The 16,620-nt window shown below is 46.5% G+C and overlaps 3 protein-coding genes across 3 annotated transcripts; 1 reads left to right on the top strand and 2 right to left on the bottom strand.

The window, feature by feature from the left end:
• Positions 1-2,401: 2,401 nt before the first annotated feature.
• Positions 2,402-3,187, bottom strand: LOC6031652 (ADP-ribosylation factor-like protein 6-interacting protein 4). Its single transcript, XM_001842348.2, is given in 1 exon segment — positions 2,402-3,187. A coding segment is annotated over 1 exon segment (633 nt). The 5' UTR covers positions 3,064-3,187; the 3' UTR covers positions 2,402-2,430.
• A 67-nt stretch (positions 3,188-3,254) lies between these two features.
• Positions 3,255-7,090, top strand: LOC6031651 (zinc finger protein 91). Its single transcript, XM_038259372.1, is given in 4 exon segments — positions 3,255-3,445; positions 3,622-4,415; positions 4,418-5,621; positions 5,684-7,090. Coding segments are annotated over 4 exon segments (3,342 nt in total). The 5' UTR covers positions 3,255-3,404; the 3' UTR covers positions 6,987-7,090.
• A 4,194-nt stretch (positions 7,091-11,284) lies between these two features.
• Positions 11,285-14,970, bottom strand: LOC6031650 (zinc finger protein 808). Its single transcript, XM_001842346.2, has 3 exons — positions 14,633-14,970; positions 13,732-14,560; positions 11,285-13,671 (listed from the first exon to the last, which is right to left on the bottom strand). The coding sequence occupies exons 1-3, from the start codon at positions 14,656-14,658 to the stop codon at positions 11,452-11,454; spliced, it is 3,075 nt and encodes a 1,024-aa protein (XP_001842398.2). The 5' UTR covers positions 14,659-14,970; the 3' UTR covers positions 11,285-11,451.
• Positions 14,971-16,620: the final 1,650 nt, after the last annotated feature.

The following is a 16,620-nucleotide window of genomic DNA, read 5'->3' as shown; positions in this document are numbered from 1 at the left end:
CCATTGCACGTAAAACAGGAAGTCTCCAAATCAAAATAGGCTCTCTCTCCCAGAGCTCTCTAAATCAAAAGTGCTCCGATTTGGCTCAAATTTGGAGTGAGGGTTCTTTGACCCAAATAATTAAACCTTTTTTTTGCGATTAGGGTGCTCCTTTCCGAAATAGGGTGGTCCAAAAAATGGCATTTTTCGTCGATTTTCGCAAAAAGCACATTTTTGAAAAAATCATATCTCTGGAACGGCTGAACCAATTTCAGAGCGCCTCATTTCAAAAGTAAGGTAAAGGCTTTCTAGGCCCAGTGAAAAAAATATAATTTAACTCAAAAATGACGAACTCCTCGTCATAGTGTCCTGATCGAGGTCCTGATGCAAACAATGATCGAGCTGTAGCTGTCACAGCCCTGCGAAGTATGTTGGCTGGCATATCGGGCAGTCAGTCAAATAAACCAGCTAGAAGTCGCTTGACAAAAAAAAATTGCTAGAAAGAGATAGGAAACCTGATGCAAACAAACGTCCAGCTGTCATGTAAACATACTTTGAATGTGTTGGTAAATTTCTGACTAGAAAGCCTTATTAGCTTTTAAGGAAAATTTTGTGGATATTCGAAAAAGCTACACAGAAAAAAATATTTCTGTAAATTTACATTATTTATCATGTACCAAAAGGTATCATGTTAAATCAAGCAAAACAATGCCAAAGGGCCGTTGTGGGTTTGTAAACAAAGAGTGTGTCCTGCTCACGCTAGAGGATGTTTACATCTGGCATGAAAGGGATACACTCTTTGTTTACAAACCCACAACGGCCCTTTGGCATTGTTTTGCTAGAAATGATGTATATTTCCATTAGATCCATTGGAAATTTACATTAGATGCATTGGAAATTTACATTAGTTTTGAAAATTTACATTAGTTTTGGAATTTACATTATTTCAAATCAACTAATTCTGATTGGCCAATAGGAATGAGAAGCTCGACTTGGATTGCAGTAGGAAAAGGGTGTGGCCTATGTTCTATTTTAAAATTATTGAAGCGGGCAGCAATAGGAAATTCTGATTCTAAAAAGTTGTTACACAGGTAGGGGACGCTTTCTCGTCGACGGCCATGTGGAATAACGCTGGACTGGAATCGAACAGACGACGGGTAGGATGTTCGGTGTTATTGCTGCTGCCCGCTGCCGACTGAGCCATCTTCGCATTTTATAATCGAGTGGCTAAAGCATCAACTTGTTCAGGTCGAGGCACAGGCACAGCTGAGCCAGCGAAGTATGAGAGCGATAGAAAGAGAACCAAACATAACTATTTTTAGTTCCGGTAGTTTTGAAGTCAACGTTTGGCAGAAATACATTGGATATATGATTTACATTAAATAGGAATTTACAGAAAGCCGAACGCGGGTAGAAATTCATCAGATTTGAGTTTCCATGCTCAACGTTTCCATTAGATTTAGATTTACATCGGAGTAATTTCCATTACTTTTTGCTCATTACATCATATTTCAACATTACATTGAGTGAGTTTACATAAGAAACAGCAATTACGTGCTGTGTAAATTTACATATTTTTTTCTGTGTAGCTTAATATTTGAAAAGGTCCTATGAAAATTTCATTTGCTAATCCCGGGACCAAAGAGCTCATATCTGAAAATATTATTAAAAAAGTTAAAAAAAAATAATTAGGGTTCAACAAATTCTTGGTTGTTGTCAAAGGTTGGCTTTGGAAAATATTCATTGGAAAATTTCAGTTCGCCTAGCAGATTTTTTCACTGCGGTAGTTTGACGGCTTCAACTTCCTGTCAGTCGAAGCGTAGGAGAAACGTGATTTTATCGCGCAATAAGCAATATCAACATTAGAATGAAAAAAAATGCTTTAAAATGCACCTGTCACACCTATCCAATTGTTTTGCAATCATAAATTTCCAAAATTTCTAAGCAATGACGAAAATTTTAGTTTTGCGAGAAAAAGAGGTTTTTGTGGTGCAAATCTCGGTGCAAATGTACATTATAATTTCATTTCAAAATATTTTTAAGCGAGCCCAATCATGCTAAATCGACGCCAACATTTCAAAAGGCATCATGTACATTTTGACACTTTCTGGGTTATTGCATATTCTGAAAGTACATCTAATAAGCTACCCCTCCACCTCCTACTTCAATAAAGTCTGTTTAATGATTTTAAATAAGCAATATTTATTATAAACAAAATCTCTGGCATCGGCAGTGCCTGTTTCTACAGCTCTGTCAACCTTTCAAACAAAAGACTACATGAACCTCGTGACGAAAAAAAAGCGTCATGAAAAAGACGCCATGTACATTTGCCGATGAAAAGCGAATCATAACAAAACTTCCCCTCCACTTGCAAAAGGCGGCTGCGCATGGACCTTTTCGAAGCACATGACCAAAAACCTCCTTAAACCTCAACCAACTTTATTACCGCCCTCACCCGACATTCCACCCGACGCTCTTGCGCTGAAACTCGGCCCCGTCCCCGGCGGTAGCCTGCCTGTTAATGTCCATGTGCCGTTCCCGGCTGACGCACTCCTCGATAATCTCCCCGTCGCCCTTAACCAGCCGAGACCGGCCCGTTTCCGGATCCAGAACGCGCCGCACAATCGCCTGCCGCGCCTCGTACTCTTCGCGTGTTTCCGGAGCGCGCGCCCGGGTGTTCATCAAATCCAGCGGCACGCCACAATCGACCGTGCTGCTGCTGCAGGTGGCGTCCGTCGGGCGCTTTTGCCTCTTTAGCTCCTTCCGGCGGCGCTTTTCCGCTTTGCGTTCCTCTTTCTGCTGCTTCTTGAGCGCCTTGCGCTGGGCCTTGGCCAGCTTTCGTTCCCGTTTGGCCTCTTTCTTTTGAAGTTTCTTCAGCTTGCGCTGCTGCTCCTTTTGGAAGATTCATCTTTGAGGCTTTTTCGACCGCTTCCGGTCCGGACTGCTACCACTGCTGCTGCTGCTGCTGGAGGAGGAAGATCTGCTCGAGCCGGAACTGCTGCTTCGACTGCTGGTGGAGGAGCTCGACGAATCACGACGGGAGCGCCGCGATCGGCCACTAGAGTGAGATCGTTTTACTTTCATTTCGATTTCGTACTTTGAAGTTTTTGTTTGATTTCGAGGAAAAGTACTTGTTTTCTTTTTTGTGTACGTTTAAAGACGAAGGTTCAAGTTTATTGAAATGTTATCCGTGCACGCATCACAAGAACTGCCGAAAATACATGTTTGACGCCTTTCAGCCTCCCTTTTCCCTTTGTCTTTTCTTTTGATGGCATTTCGCGAAAATCTCTTCTCCTTCATCGAAGGCAGAGAAAAAGCAAAAAGACAACGAAACGCAAAGCTTGATGGATTTTCGCTGGTGCGTCGAAAAGTCGCGAAAAAAGTAGCTTTTTGCGGGCCGGAATCGCGCTCCACCGTCGCGGACCATGGAGTACGGTGTGCCCGGCGCAGAGGATTTGCTCGAGGTGTAAGTTTGACCGCTTGCGGGTGGAATTTTTCTTTGGGGGAAAGTTTTGAGAGAGAGAGAAAAGAAGACGAGTGTTTGGTGTCGATTGACGCACACACACACACACATGAGTACAAACGTACACACACGGTTCAAAATATTTGTCTTTTTCTCCTGTTTCTTTTGCGGTGGCGTAGGCCAAATGGCGACCCGTCCTCGTACTGCCGGCTGTGTCTGTCGGACCGGTCCCAGGAGCTCGAGGAGTTGTTTCCGGTGGGACAGGGTCCTCGGTTGGAGACGATCGATCGGATTGCCCAGTGCACGGGGATTCAGATTAGCCAGGATGAGGACTTTCCGTCGGCGGTCTGCTGGATGTGCTCGATGTCGCTGGAGGAGTTTCAGTGGTTCCGGGAGCGATGCCGGCGGCATGATGTGCTGATTCGACGGAAGCGCAAGGAGCTGCTGTTGCACTCCGAGTACGACGTGTCCATCATGGACGATCCGGACTTGGAAGGTGGGTACATGGATGAAGGAGAGCAGGAGCCTCCACCTCCTCCGATGTTGCAGATTACGTCGGTTCAGGAGCGATTCGACGCGGGAAGACAGTCGAGTCTGAGCTTGCTGGAACCTACGACGTATCAGCCACCGGAGGAAGATCCAAACCAGGACGATTGCGATGATTTTGACGACGCCGACGAGGAGCTGCAAGATGTGAAGCCGGACCACGAGATGTTGGACGCTTTCGCACAGCAGTTTCGGGCAGCTACGAACGGTGAATCGGAACAGCGAAGTGAATCCGTCATGACTGGGACCACCTCGTCTAACGTAAACGATGATAAAAAGTACCAATGTCCGGATTGTGGCAAACAGTTTAAAAGCAGAGGTAGCCTGACCGAGCATGTTGTTGTACACACGAGCAAGTTCTCCTGCAAGGAGTGTGGCACCGGGTTTTATCGTATCAAAACGCTTAGAAAGCACCAGGAAAAGTACCACTCAAGGACTCTTCTGCTCCTGCTCCGCTGCGTCTCAAGTGCGACTATTGTCCTCGGATTTTCCCGCGGCAAGCGGATCGCGTCCAACATTACGTGCGCTCCCACGCCCAGCTGTACAGGTCGGGCAAAAAAGCTCCACCGCGCAAGACAAGTGCTTCCACTCAACTCGAACGTCCTCCCAGTTCCGTCAAGCCGGCAGCTCCAGCGACTCCACCGGCTCAGCTCAGTTGCTCGCTCTGCGTAACGCCCCTAAACTTCCCCAACACGAACGAACTGGAAGACCACATCGAAAAGTTGCACACCGACAAAGACGGCGTGCTGATCTGTCTGATGTGTCCAAAAACGTTCAAATCTCGAACCACCCTCAAAATGCATGTCCTGAACCACCAGGGCAAGCTCCCGCACGAGTGCAATGATTGTGGATCCCGCTTCGATCGCAAGCTCTACCTGGACCGGCATCGCCAACGCTACCACAACGGGGCCAACTCCCCGGCCATCATTACTCGACTCCGCTGCAAGCACTGTCCGCGAACGTTTCTCGAGGCGCACCAACTGGCAACGCACACGCGAAGTGTCCACGCCTCGAACGGCACCACCATCAAGCGCGAAAAGCTCACGCCCGATCCCACCAAAACGGAAGCAGCTCCAACGCCACCACCTTCCCGCCCAGAACTCAGCTTCGGGTGTCTCCAGTGTGGCAAAGACTTCCCCTCGCCGGCGCTGCTCCGCGAACACACCGAGAACCATCACCCAGCTAAAAAGCCCACCTTCTACGAGGTCAAACCCATCATCATCAAAACGGAACCGGGCCTCGAGCCGGAACAACAACCAACCCCCATCAAGAAACGCACGCCCAAACCCGGCGGCCTGCCCCACAAGTGTCCGCGCTGTCCGAAAACCTTCTCGACCGGCTTCAACCTAAAGGAGCACCTGCGCATCCACACCGGCAAGCTCAAGTTCCGCTGCGAGCTGTGCAGCATGAGCTTCCACCGGGAAAAGTTCCTCCAGAAGCACATGCTGGCCAATCACGGACCGGACGGGACCGTCCGCAAGCCGGTCATCAGCTGCAAGGTGTGCGGACGAGGCTTCCTACGCGGGTTCGATCTGACAAAGCACGAAAAAATGGCCCACGGAATGCACGGCGGATGTGACGACGGCGACGGGGAACTCCAAAAAAATGGCGAGGACGGCGAGAACTTCGAAGAGTGAGTATGATGGTCGTTGTGACGATTTGGCCCAAAACGAAAATGCCTTCCCTTTCTTTCAGAGTGATGCCAGAGGACGTTAAGATACGGGACGTCGTTGTCACCCTGGAACGCCTTCCCGACGAAGTTCTGGAAACGGTGGATGTATCTTACGGCGACGATGATGATGACGAAGAAGAAGAAGAAGCAGAAGCGGAAGCGGAAACAGCTCAAACCGACGATCAAGAAGACTCCAAATCCGAACAGACCGTCCCTCGGATGAACATCACGCTGCACCGCTGTCCAAAGTGTCTGCGCGTGTTCAAGTCCCGCGCGATGCTTAGCCGGCACATGGTGTACCACCAGTCGGAGTTGCCGTTCCCCTGTGACGAGTGTGGCGTCCAGTTTGCCCGTAAGCCCCTGCTGCAGGCCCACAAGGAGCGGTACCACTCGGAGGATGCGCCGGCCATCGGCGAGCGGTTCAGTTGCAACTACTGCTCGCGTATCTTCCTGCGAGAGCGCGACAGAATCACCCACGTGAGGAACGTCCACGTCATGGAGCGAACCTACGGCATCCGGGAGGAGGAGGGCACTCCAGAGTTGAAAAAGTCCAAGCTGAAAAAGAAACGCAAGGACTACCTCTGCCTGCTGTGCAACGAGCGTTTCGAGGGGGAAAGATCCTGCCAACGGCACCTGTACCAAGTACATCCAGCCGAATCTCAAGCACCCGCAGCTAAAACAACCTCGGAATCACCTGCCACAGTCACTCCCAAGGAGGAACCCGCAGAAGATTCCACAGATCCACAGACGTCATCCGAAGATGTCAAACCTTCCAGCGCAAGCTCGCCAGCGCCTACTCCGACGACCACAACAACCCCAGCACCCACCACTCGCGTCAAGCCATACAAACTGTGCCGCTGTCAGATTTGTTCGGCCATCTTCAAAAACGAAGAAAACTGGAAGGCCCACATCCACGACCACCCGAAACACTGCCGGCCGCACCACTGCGAAGCGTGCCTGATCACGCGCAAGGCCGGTCGCACCAACAAAAAGGTCACCTCCGTCGGCTTCAAGTGCCAGCACTGTGCAAAGGTGTTCAAACGGAAGGCCTCACTGCGGAACCACCAGCGGCTGCACAGCTCCGAACTGCGCTTCCCGTGCGACGAGTGTCCCATGAAGTACGACCGCTTCCGGCTGCTGCAGACTCACAAGGAAAAGTACCACTCGGAGGATTCGGTGCAGCAAGCGCCGCTGGAAACCTTCCAGTGTGAGCATTGCGATCGGATGTTTCTGCGTCTGTGCGACCGGAACCATCATATGGAGCGGGTCCACGGGCCGGAGGGATCCTACGAGGGAGGAGAGGCCGGACAGGCCACCAGCACATGAGTATTTTAAGTATTATAACACTGACATTGTATATCCACTACGTAAAACAACACAGACTCAAATCATACATCAGCAATCGATGTAGATTTTTATCTTATTTTTTATACGTTAACTTCAAAAGATTTATCAAATTTACGCATTTCTTTTGTGATTTGTGATAAAAAGAATTTCATCGAGCCAGACGAATCATTTATTTTTTGAGTTTTACCATTACGATCATTACAGCAAACGCAACCCACTCACAAACTTTTTTTTATTTTCTCTGATATTTTTTGATACTTAATAAAATTGAGTAAGATCTGATGAGTGCCGAAATCATTTCAGAAATCATTCGAAATATCCCATTCGCACCGGTTACAGCTGAAGACCACACACAAAAAAGTACAGTACTTGTTCGGTAACTGGGCTGAGAACGTAGCCCAGTCAACGAATGCTGCTCGCTAACTGGGCTGAACGAAAAATAACGAGGGGACCACCGATGCTTATTTTTTTTGGTTTGTTTTGGTTTTTTGACGGTTGTCTGCTTTTTAACTTGGCTACGACCCAGTTATCGAGCGCCCAGTTATGGCCTATCTACAATCACTTAGTTTAGAACATCTAAGTAAAGTAGTTACTTAGGAAAGTCTGCAATCAACTTAGAAAACTTGCTGGGCTGATATACGTTGCTATGCAGTTGTTTGTTTACCTTTGATATGGAAACGTCAACTTACCGTAGATTTTGAAATTTTCCAAACCAAACGTCAGTTTCTAATTTGATTACTTTTCCATTGTAGAAAGCAGGCCAAGGGTGCATGATACTGATGATACTCGTCGGTTGACACACCTAGGCGAGGAACATCCCGGAAGGAGCCCAACTACATCCGTAGTGCTGTTTGGACAAAACAGCATGGCCCTGGTTCCTTGCAAGTGTCCTATTTTCTTACCTCCACGTTGGCTTGGTTTAGTCATCATGATGACAAGGTGTAACCTAGCTGGTGGCCTGTGGAAACGACGGGCGCGTCAATGTGGGAAAGGGAAGTAATTTGTGATTGTAGACGGTATTGTTTTGATTCGCAGTATGTTGAGTCAACTGCTGTGGATGTACCTGAGCATCGCAGAACGGGGTTTCTCTTCTTTCCATTTTATCTACCATCTATATTCTGTTTATTTTGTTTCACTGATTCTCTAACGCAGCTTCTGTTTACTATCCTCCATTTGATTTCGATTTTACTCATTTGATTCTCTTATTTCTCAACGCTTTTCCACTCTATTTTACCAATTGATGCTGCTGTAACAAACTGTCTGCTTTCCCTTAATTTGGCAGCAATGTCAATTTTGTTTATCATGTGCCGTTTCTTTATTTATGTATTTGAACAATTTCTCATTTTCCCTGTAAATTGTCCTCAATACAATCTAAGCTTGTTTGTTTCCTCTATTTATTAACTATTGTTAATTTCTTTATCTACTTCATAAATTACTATCTTTCTTTTACTATTGATTCTTTACATAGTATATTTCCTTCACTGTCAACTTCACCTTTTTCATAAGCAAGTGAGGTTCGAGCCCTTATTCAATTTATGGAATGATTAATGGATTAACACAAATTACTATTGTACTTTTGAAAAACTTTTATAAAATGCTTAGAACCAAAAACTGTAACAAAACACCGCGACAAAAGAAATAGCAACATATAAACACGACTCAACACTAGAAAAGATTTCAAGAGAAAACAAAACACAGTAAATAACAATTAGTTTTTGAATTCATACTAAAAATATAACAGTTTTTGCTTTAATGAAAGTTGATAGGCACACTATAAATGGTTAGGCGCTTATACTTACATCAAACCCTACGTAATGTACCACCCCCGGCCGAGTTAAAATGCGTAACCGGAAAAGAAGGTGTGCATGCCTGGCACGAACACTCAAAGCGTGTTCTAGCGTGCTGCTCGTACTGACTCAGAGCAAGGGTGAGATGTAGGTGTAAGGGCAGTGCGTGTTCGTCGGGAACCTAGTGCATAAGATCGGTCAAGGCCCGTTCTTACACTGAAAATTGCGAAATTGCGAATTTTCCATTGTAGAAACTCAGATTCATTTCCATTGATTCAAATTCCTAAGCTAAGTGAAATTTTCTAAGCTAAGTGATTGTAGATAGGCCATTAGGCCATTGCAATTTTTTTTTAAGTTTATGTCACTAATGACCGCCATCTGGAATAACTTCTTCCCGCGAAACACAAATCTGGAGTTTTTTTTTAAAGGACCTATAAACCAATAGTAGTTTATGCAACAAGTTGCGAAAAGAAGATTTTTTCAATCAAGTTTTGCAACGAGTTGCTTACAAAATTTTTTGCAATTTCGAAAAACGCGGAATTATATGTCAAACATTCATGTGTTGATTAAATTCATCGTTCAAAACTAAAAAATATTAAAAAATGTTAATTTTCAATACTAGTGTAGAAAAGTTCAACTTTTCAGCACTCATTTCAGTGCTGAAAAGTAGAACTTTTCAGCACTGTTATTGAAAGGTATTAATTTTCCATTCTGTTATTTTTGGTAGGGAAAAGTAGGCCGTTTCGGTTTTCCAGAAGGACAGGAAAAGTTAACAGTTTCACAGTGGAATTGCAAAAATTTTATTTTTTTGCTTTTTGGGTGTTTTTAGAACCGCCTTGAGTCAGGCGTATTCAAAACACCCAAAAAGCAAAAAATGAAAATTTGGTTTATGAGACCTTTTTTTTTAAAAAAAAACTCCAGAAATGGGGTATGAATTCTAAGTGCATCTCCAGCGCTGGGTGCAAACATCGAAGCAAAGCTAATTTGCACCCGACGTCAACCCCATCGCGGTACCTGTCGCGGTAGCAAATTTGCTCTCAGTTCTTCGGGATTTCACTTTGCTACCCGGTATTCAGTCTGTTTGCTACCGCTTCAAATGGAATTATGCACGGAAAAATCGAATCAAGCACGGAAAAAATAAAAAAAAATAAAAAAATTCAAAAATTTCAAAAAATTTAAAAAAATTTGAAAAAATTTCAAAAAAATTCAAAAAAAATCAAAAAATTTCAAAAATTTAAAAAAAATTCAAAAATTTCGAAAATTTCAAAAATTTAAAAATTTCAAGAATTTCAAAAATTTTAAAAATTCAAAAATTTCAAAAACTTCAAAAATTTTAAAAATTTCAAAAATTTCAAAAAAATAATGATTTTTTGAATTTTAAAATTTTTGAATTTCATTTTTTTTAAATTTCTGATTTTTTGAATTTTTGAATTTTCAAATTTTTGAATTTTTGATTTTTTTTTGAATTTTTGAATCATACCTACATCAAACATATCATACATAGAGCAGACATATAAAAATCTCCGAAACACGCATTCAAAATTTTGCCCCCTGGCTTGCCGGTACTTGTCGGGTATCAGAAAATGAGTACCCGACAGGTACCGACACATATTTTTCTTCTACAGATGAACTTGAGATCAAATTTGATACCTGCTTTGCTACGCGCGGTGGGAGACTCGAGGGCAAACTCGAGAGCAAATTTGGTGGGAATCAAATCGGGTAGCAAATAGGGGAACAGCATCTAATTCCAGCGTGCCTCTAATGTTGGCAGGTCAGAACTTTGGCATTCAATTAAAGCTAATTAAAAGCGTTTTCAACTGAAATCGAGTGATAAATAGCTGAATAAGAAGTGAGCAAGCATGTTTCTATCAAAAGTTTTGCAAAACTAGTTGTTTAAATAGTGAAAATCAGCAAATTGGATGGAGTTAGGAGCGAGAGCTTAACCTGCCAAAGATACGAGAATTTCCCCTAGTTAAACTTTCGACATTTTAACTGTTTGCAGTTTGGGTATGGTGGAAGGAACTGTTTCATCAAGAATCGTAGTGCAACCTGCGGAGGTGAGCACAAGACTCAAGCTTGCGAAACAATCAACGAGAACATCGATGCGAAATGCTTCAATTGTGGCGGCGACTATTCTACCAAGAATCGGAGCTCCTAAGTGTTTGAGAGTACGGCACGGAGCGACGGCGCCGGATAACCATATTTACACAAAGAATTTTAGAGCGCCCGCTGCGGGATTCGAACTGGCAACCTCTGGACTGTGAGTCCAGTGCGCGGTCCGATTGATCCACACGCGCGGGACGGTATAAATATTTGAAGGTGTTTCAGAACCTTGAAGAGAAGTATGCACGAAAGTGTAAAACCTCTTTGAAAATAAAAAATGAATTTTAGATTGTCTGTACTGAATTCTCAGGTAGTTTTTGGTAGTGGAGTTTCAAATGTAACAAATGGAAGTGATACTTTGCAACGGTCGAGGACACTACTGAACGCTCTGAAATGCCACAATTTTATTAATAAAATTTCTCCAATAAATGCATCTGCTTTGCAAGATCGACCACACATTTCAAATGTAACATAGCGCTGTCTGAAATGTTGACGTCAAAGTACCTTATATATTTTAGGATAGCTTTCACTTTCGCTGCCCTCGGCAGCATTACTTAAAATTCCGCGTCACGTTTCGCGGCCATCGCTTCCTCCTTGATCGACACGACGCACGAGATGGTCGGCACCGATGGCACTTCCTCTTCTGCTTCACCTCTGACGTGATCATTATCCGCCGTAATGAGTTCCGCTTCCTCCTCGACGTCACTGGACACGCTGAAACCGTCCCTCGATGCCGCCGCTGGCTTCGGATCGATGCGTTCCTGCTTGATTTTGATCCGACCGGCCGGTTTGGAAGGTCCCGGATTTTCGTCGTTGTCGGCGGTTGCCTTGGAGCGGTAGTTGTGCATCTGCACCTGGTGCCGAACGCGATCCTGGTTGCGCATAAATTCGCGCGGGCACACGGAGCACTTAAACATGGCCACCGCTGGGCTTCCGTTCTTGGATTCCGTGCCGTGGTAGCGTTTCGTGTGCGTGACCAGCGAGATTTTGCGATCAAACGTTGCCGTGCATTCGTTGCACTGGTAACGAGGTCCACCGGAATGTAGTCGAATGTGGGAAAGGAACGCTTGACGATTGACGGTGCGATGTGGACAATGGGGACACTTGTAGAACAATTCCTGGTCCGGGTGTTGTTGTTGGTGGTGTTCTTGGATCATCGTGCTGGACTTGAAGGTGAGTGAGCAAAGTGCGCACGGATAAACCATATCCGGATCCGGTTTAATTCGGGCCTTGCCGCGAGAAGGAGCGCCAGCGCCCTTTCGAGTAGGAGCCTTTACGCCGTGGAAAACGGTTTGGTGATAGCGTCGGCCAGTTTTCCGGACAAAGACACGCGGACAGTAGGCGCACTTGAAACGGTTGGCGAGACTTAACGCAGAACCTCCGGGGTGGTAACGAAGTTTGTGTTTTTGCAGGTCGGTCGGTTTGTAAAAGCTGGCGTCGCATTGGTCACACGGATGTGGCAGTTTGCCCATGTGGTTCATCATATGCAGCTTCAGAGTGTTGCGGTTGTTGAAGACCTTCGGACAGTATGTGCATTGATTCGAATCTTTGGGAAGATCGTCAAGGAATTGCTTGGCTGCTGAAGCCGACTCTGATACGTCCTTGTGATGGTGCCGGATGTGCATAAGCCGCGCCACGCGAGATAGCAGCTTCCGCGGACAGTGCGGACATGGGAACCGTTTCTTTTTCTCCTCATCGCCAGAATCATCCGGTCCGTGAAAGTCGAGCATGTGGCGATCGTAATCCTTCTTGCGAATGAACCGCTCGTTACACTGCTCATCGGAACAGAAGAAAGGCTGTTCTCCGGTATGGTTAGTCATGTGGTCTCGTAAAGTTTGCTTGTGTTTGAACAGTTTAGAGCACACAGTGCACTTGAATCGAACAGCAACATCCGGATGTTTGAGCGAAAAGTGAATTCGCATGGTCTTCATCGTGGGGAACTTCCGGTCACACTTGGAACAGGGGAAGTTACTCTTGCGACCCTCCCAGACGGCGGGCAGTTTCTCCGGAGTTTCAATTTGGTGAATGATCTGTTCGTGCCTGATTCGATCCTGGTTCCGCATGAAAAAGCGCTCGCAGTGATCACACTTGTAGCGTTCCAATGCACCCTTGTTCCTGGCATTCTCGCCGTGCCAGCGGTTTTTGTGGTGAATAAGCTGTGATTTTCTTAAAAATCCACTTCCACATAAATCACAAACCACCGGCATGTTGCTGACATGGTTCGACAAATGGTGCGACCTGAAAGCGGTTCTGCTGCGGAACAGCTTGCCACAGTCTGGACACTTGCAACGTTTGGTCACCACCGTTGCTGGATTGGCGTCCGCTTCTTCCCCTTCCTCGCGCGGATGCTTCTCGGCAATGTGCGCCTGCGATTCTTCCAGCGTTTCGAACGACACCTCGCATGGCTCACAGTAATAGACGAAGCTGTTGGGCAGCGGGCTGTTCTCCATCTCCAATGTGTCCGGCCGTACTTCGTGGAAGTTGCGAATGTGTCTCTGGCGGCCTTGCTCCTGCATGAAAATGCGCGGACACAGCGGACAGTTGAACCGCTTTTCCGAATATTGGGGCGAGTTTTTGTCGTGGTACTTGGCCACGTGAATGTCCATCCGTTCCTTCAAATGAAACTTGGCCCCGCACTGATCACAGGTGAACGGGAAATCCATGGTGTGATAGCGGTTGTGAACGCGCAAAACACTAAGGTCCCAGAACTTTTTGGGACAATGCTTGCACGAGTAAATCAGCGAATCCTTCGGATGGGCCTTGCGGATGTGCAACTGGAAAGAGAAGCGTGCCCGTTAACAACATAGTGAGTACTAATAGTTTAATTAACAAACCTTGATCTCCTTCATCAATCGGAACGACTCCTTACAGATGGTACACCGGTACGCTCCATCTTCAGTGACTTCATACGGCAAAGCCCTGTCCGGTTCAGGATCATCCGCCTGCCCTGGTGCTTCACTGCTTGCTCTCGTAGATGCAGCCATCGATCTTTCTCCATCATCGCCGTCACCACCACCACCACCACCACCATCTTCTTCATCCGAGTCCAACAGGACCACCTCATTCGTATCAACGCGTTCCCTCTTCCGGATAAGCATTGGTGGCTCCCGGTACTCTTCTTGCCCGACTCCACCACCTTCTTCATAATCTGCCGCTCGTCCGTCCACTCCGTAAGGTTCCGGCTTGACGAGCATATCGCCCCGGATCAAATCCTCTTCGTCGGCTTCCTCGTCTTCGTCCACTTCTTCATACGCGTCCTCCGGTTCCAGTTCTTCCCCTGCTTGATCTCCGCCGCCACCACACTCGTCGTCATCGCTGTCACTCAGACAATAAATCGTGTCCCTCTCGAAGCCCCGAACCGGCGCAGGCTGCTCCGCGGGTTCCTCCTTCACGCGGAACTCGGCCAACTCGAGACGCCTTCGCTGCAGCACTTCGTCCAGCGCTCGGCAGCGCGTCCGGTACTTGTGAAAGCTCTCCAGCGTCATCTGACACATCCGGCACACCATACACGAGTGGTCCGCATCCGGCGACAGGTGAATGTCCACGTGCTGCGAGATTAGGTCCAACAACGCATCACGCGGTGGCCCATCCCGGGGGTACACCGGTTCCACGTAGAAACCCGAAAAACAGAGCCGACAGTACGTCTCCGGATTATCATTGGGACTGTTGGGAGTGAGAAAAAAAAACAAGACACTTCAAGTGGACCGCAGAGCCCCAACCATAATCGCTACTTACACATCCGGAATGGTGTCGGTGTCCATTTGGGCAGGTAGCAACGCGCTTTTCTGCACTTTTTCCTCGAAAAACCTGACACCAAAAACAGCTCAAACCCACTTCAAAATGCACGGCATTCTACGATGAAGGCTTCTTTTTCTTCCTCTTTCCAGCACTGGCGCGATGCGCGAAGTGTCCGATTGATGTGTTGTTTTCTTGCTTGGACAGCAGCGCCCCCCGTCGCACCCGATGTGTGTTGTTTGTCCAACCAAAATGACTTGATGGTCGTCGTCGCCACACCATCAGCAAGCGGTGCAAAGATGCACCGATTTCAATCCTCCCTCGCCTCGCCACCCCCTCATGTTGACGCACGCTGGAATGTGCTGACGCAGGAAAATGTCAAAACAATAAGGGAACTTGCGATGCGCGTGTACTATAGAGTTATCTACGTGCACATGTATTGCGTGTACGTACACGAAAAAGATTGAGGTTAAATTTTGTACCCGCCAGCAAAACAAATGGGGTACTAGTGTGCGTGAGCTCGGGCTTAGATAACTCTATAGTGTGTATACACGCATAGACTAAATATATATAGATACGCCACTCCCCTGTTGGGGCTGGCGACACTACCGCCACGCCAAAATTGCACCTGGTGGCAATTCACAGGTACTAATTTTGGATATTTCCGAAGGGAACATTTTTTTTTTCTCCCCAGTTTTAGTTCAGGGTTCTATAATATCATAGCAACCTGCCTGCTATTTCGAAACGTTGTTGACATTGTAATGTCAATTTCGAGAGTTTGCTCGCTCGAATATTCCGGTGAGCCGTTTATTCAGATTCCTGCCAAATTTCTGTTCAGGAAGTCGCTTATCCCGACTGTCTTGGTCGGCAAAAGCAAGCACTAGTAACAGTTACCGTTCCAATTGCTGCCAATGAATCCGTGTAAGCCGCGTATGCTGATCATGCAGATGTGTGAGGATAAAAATCAAAAAAAAAGTTCCGAGGACGCTTAAAACCTTGCTTAAAACATATAATCCGTCTCACAATTTCAGGCTCGAGAAACCACTTCTTTAAAATTTTCCAAGACATACTTCAAAGTGGTCTACCAAAATCCGTTGCCTTGTCCTCAACGGTGTACTCCAACAAGGGTAGTTTGGTAATGCCCGGGACTGTGCCGTAGCCAAGGGTCAGCTCGAGAGTATGCCGTTTGCCAGCTGAAGTCCTTCCCGGCGAGCTCACCAGCAGAGACTTGAACCAAGAGCACCACGCGGAGAACAAGAACATCAGGAGAACTCGGCACGCCGTAAATCTAATACCGAGACACCTGTAAGTGTGAGAGATCCATCTATCGCGATAATCTCTAAACTCCTCCCCTCCTAGACTGGGAATCGGTCCATCGCGACGCTACGGGGACGACGCCAAGGAACACATAACCGAACACCGCCAACGGAGTTAGACGTGCCTTGCAGTCAGCGCGGGGCGATTTGTATTCCATTTTTGGTGCGCAGATCCTCGTACAGGTTGCTCGATCAGTGGTCGTCGTGAGGACGCATCAGGAAGGCGTGAAAGTGCAGTGTACGAACGCGAAGCGGACAGTGTGTGCGTCGTGAAGACGTGGAGACGCAACGCGCGAACGCAGGAACGTGTGCGCGTCACTTGGACGGTACTCTACGGCAGTCTTTGTCAAGGCCCCCAAGAACCACGTTATGCAGCAGAGCAATATGAAACAATTTCTCTTACAAATCTTATTATTTTGCTTTAACAGCGTTTATAATAAAAACATGAATAATAAAATCAAGCTATTTATATTTTCCATTTTGAGGCTCCGTATGATTACTGAGTTTCAAGCAAAGTTTCAAGCCTTGTTGTGTAGGAGACGGTGGCGGACGCTCTCATTCAAATTCATAATATCAAAGCTGATTGTTTTCTTGATGTGCCAGCTTCAAGACATGACCTTGCTGAAGTTTTTGGCATTTTTTATCTGAAAGAAAGTTAAATGTATCTTCCTC

This window comes from Culex quinquefasciatus, chromosome 1 (genome assembly GCF_015732765.1).
Source record: "Culex quinquefasciatus strain JHB chromosome 1, VPISU_Cqui_1.0_pri_paternal, whole genome shotgun sequence".
NCBI lineage: Eukaryota > Metazoa > Arthropoda > Insecta > Diptera > Culicidae > Culex > Culex quinquefasciatus.
Note: the sequence above shows the minus strand (reverse complement) of the source record. Positions and strands in the feature narration are given on the sequence as shown.

What these genes read in the sequence shown, in the direction of transcription:
- LOC6031650 (XM_001842346.2), bottom strand. Translation starts at nt 14,658, where the DNA reads ATGGACACCGACACCATTCCGGATGT. An exon ending in ACCGACACCATTCCGGATGT is followed by an intron (nt 14,561 to 14,632) that starts GTAAGTAGCGAT and finishes CACTCCCAACAG; the next exon opens with TCCCAATGATAATCCGGAGA. An exon ending in GATTGATGAAGGAGATCAAG is followed by an intron (nt 13,672 to 13,731) that starts GTTTGTTAATTA and finishes TTCTCTTTCCAG; the next exon opens with TTGCACATCCGCAAGGCCCA.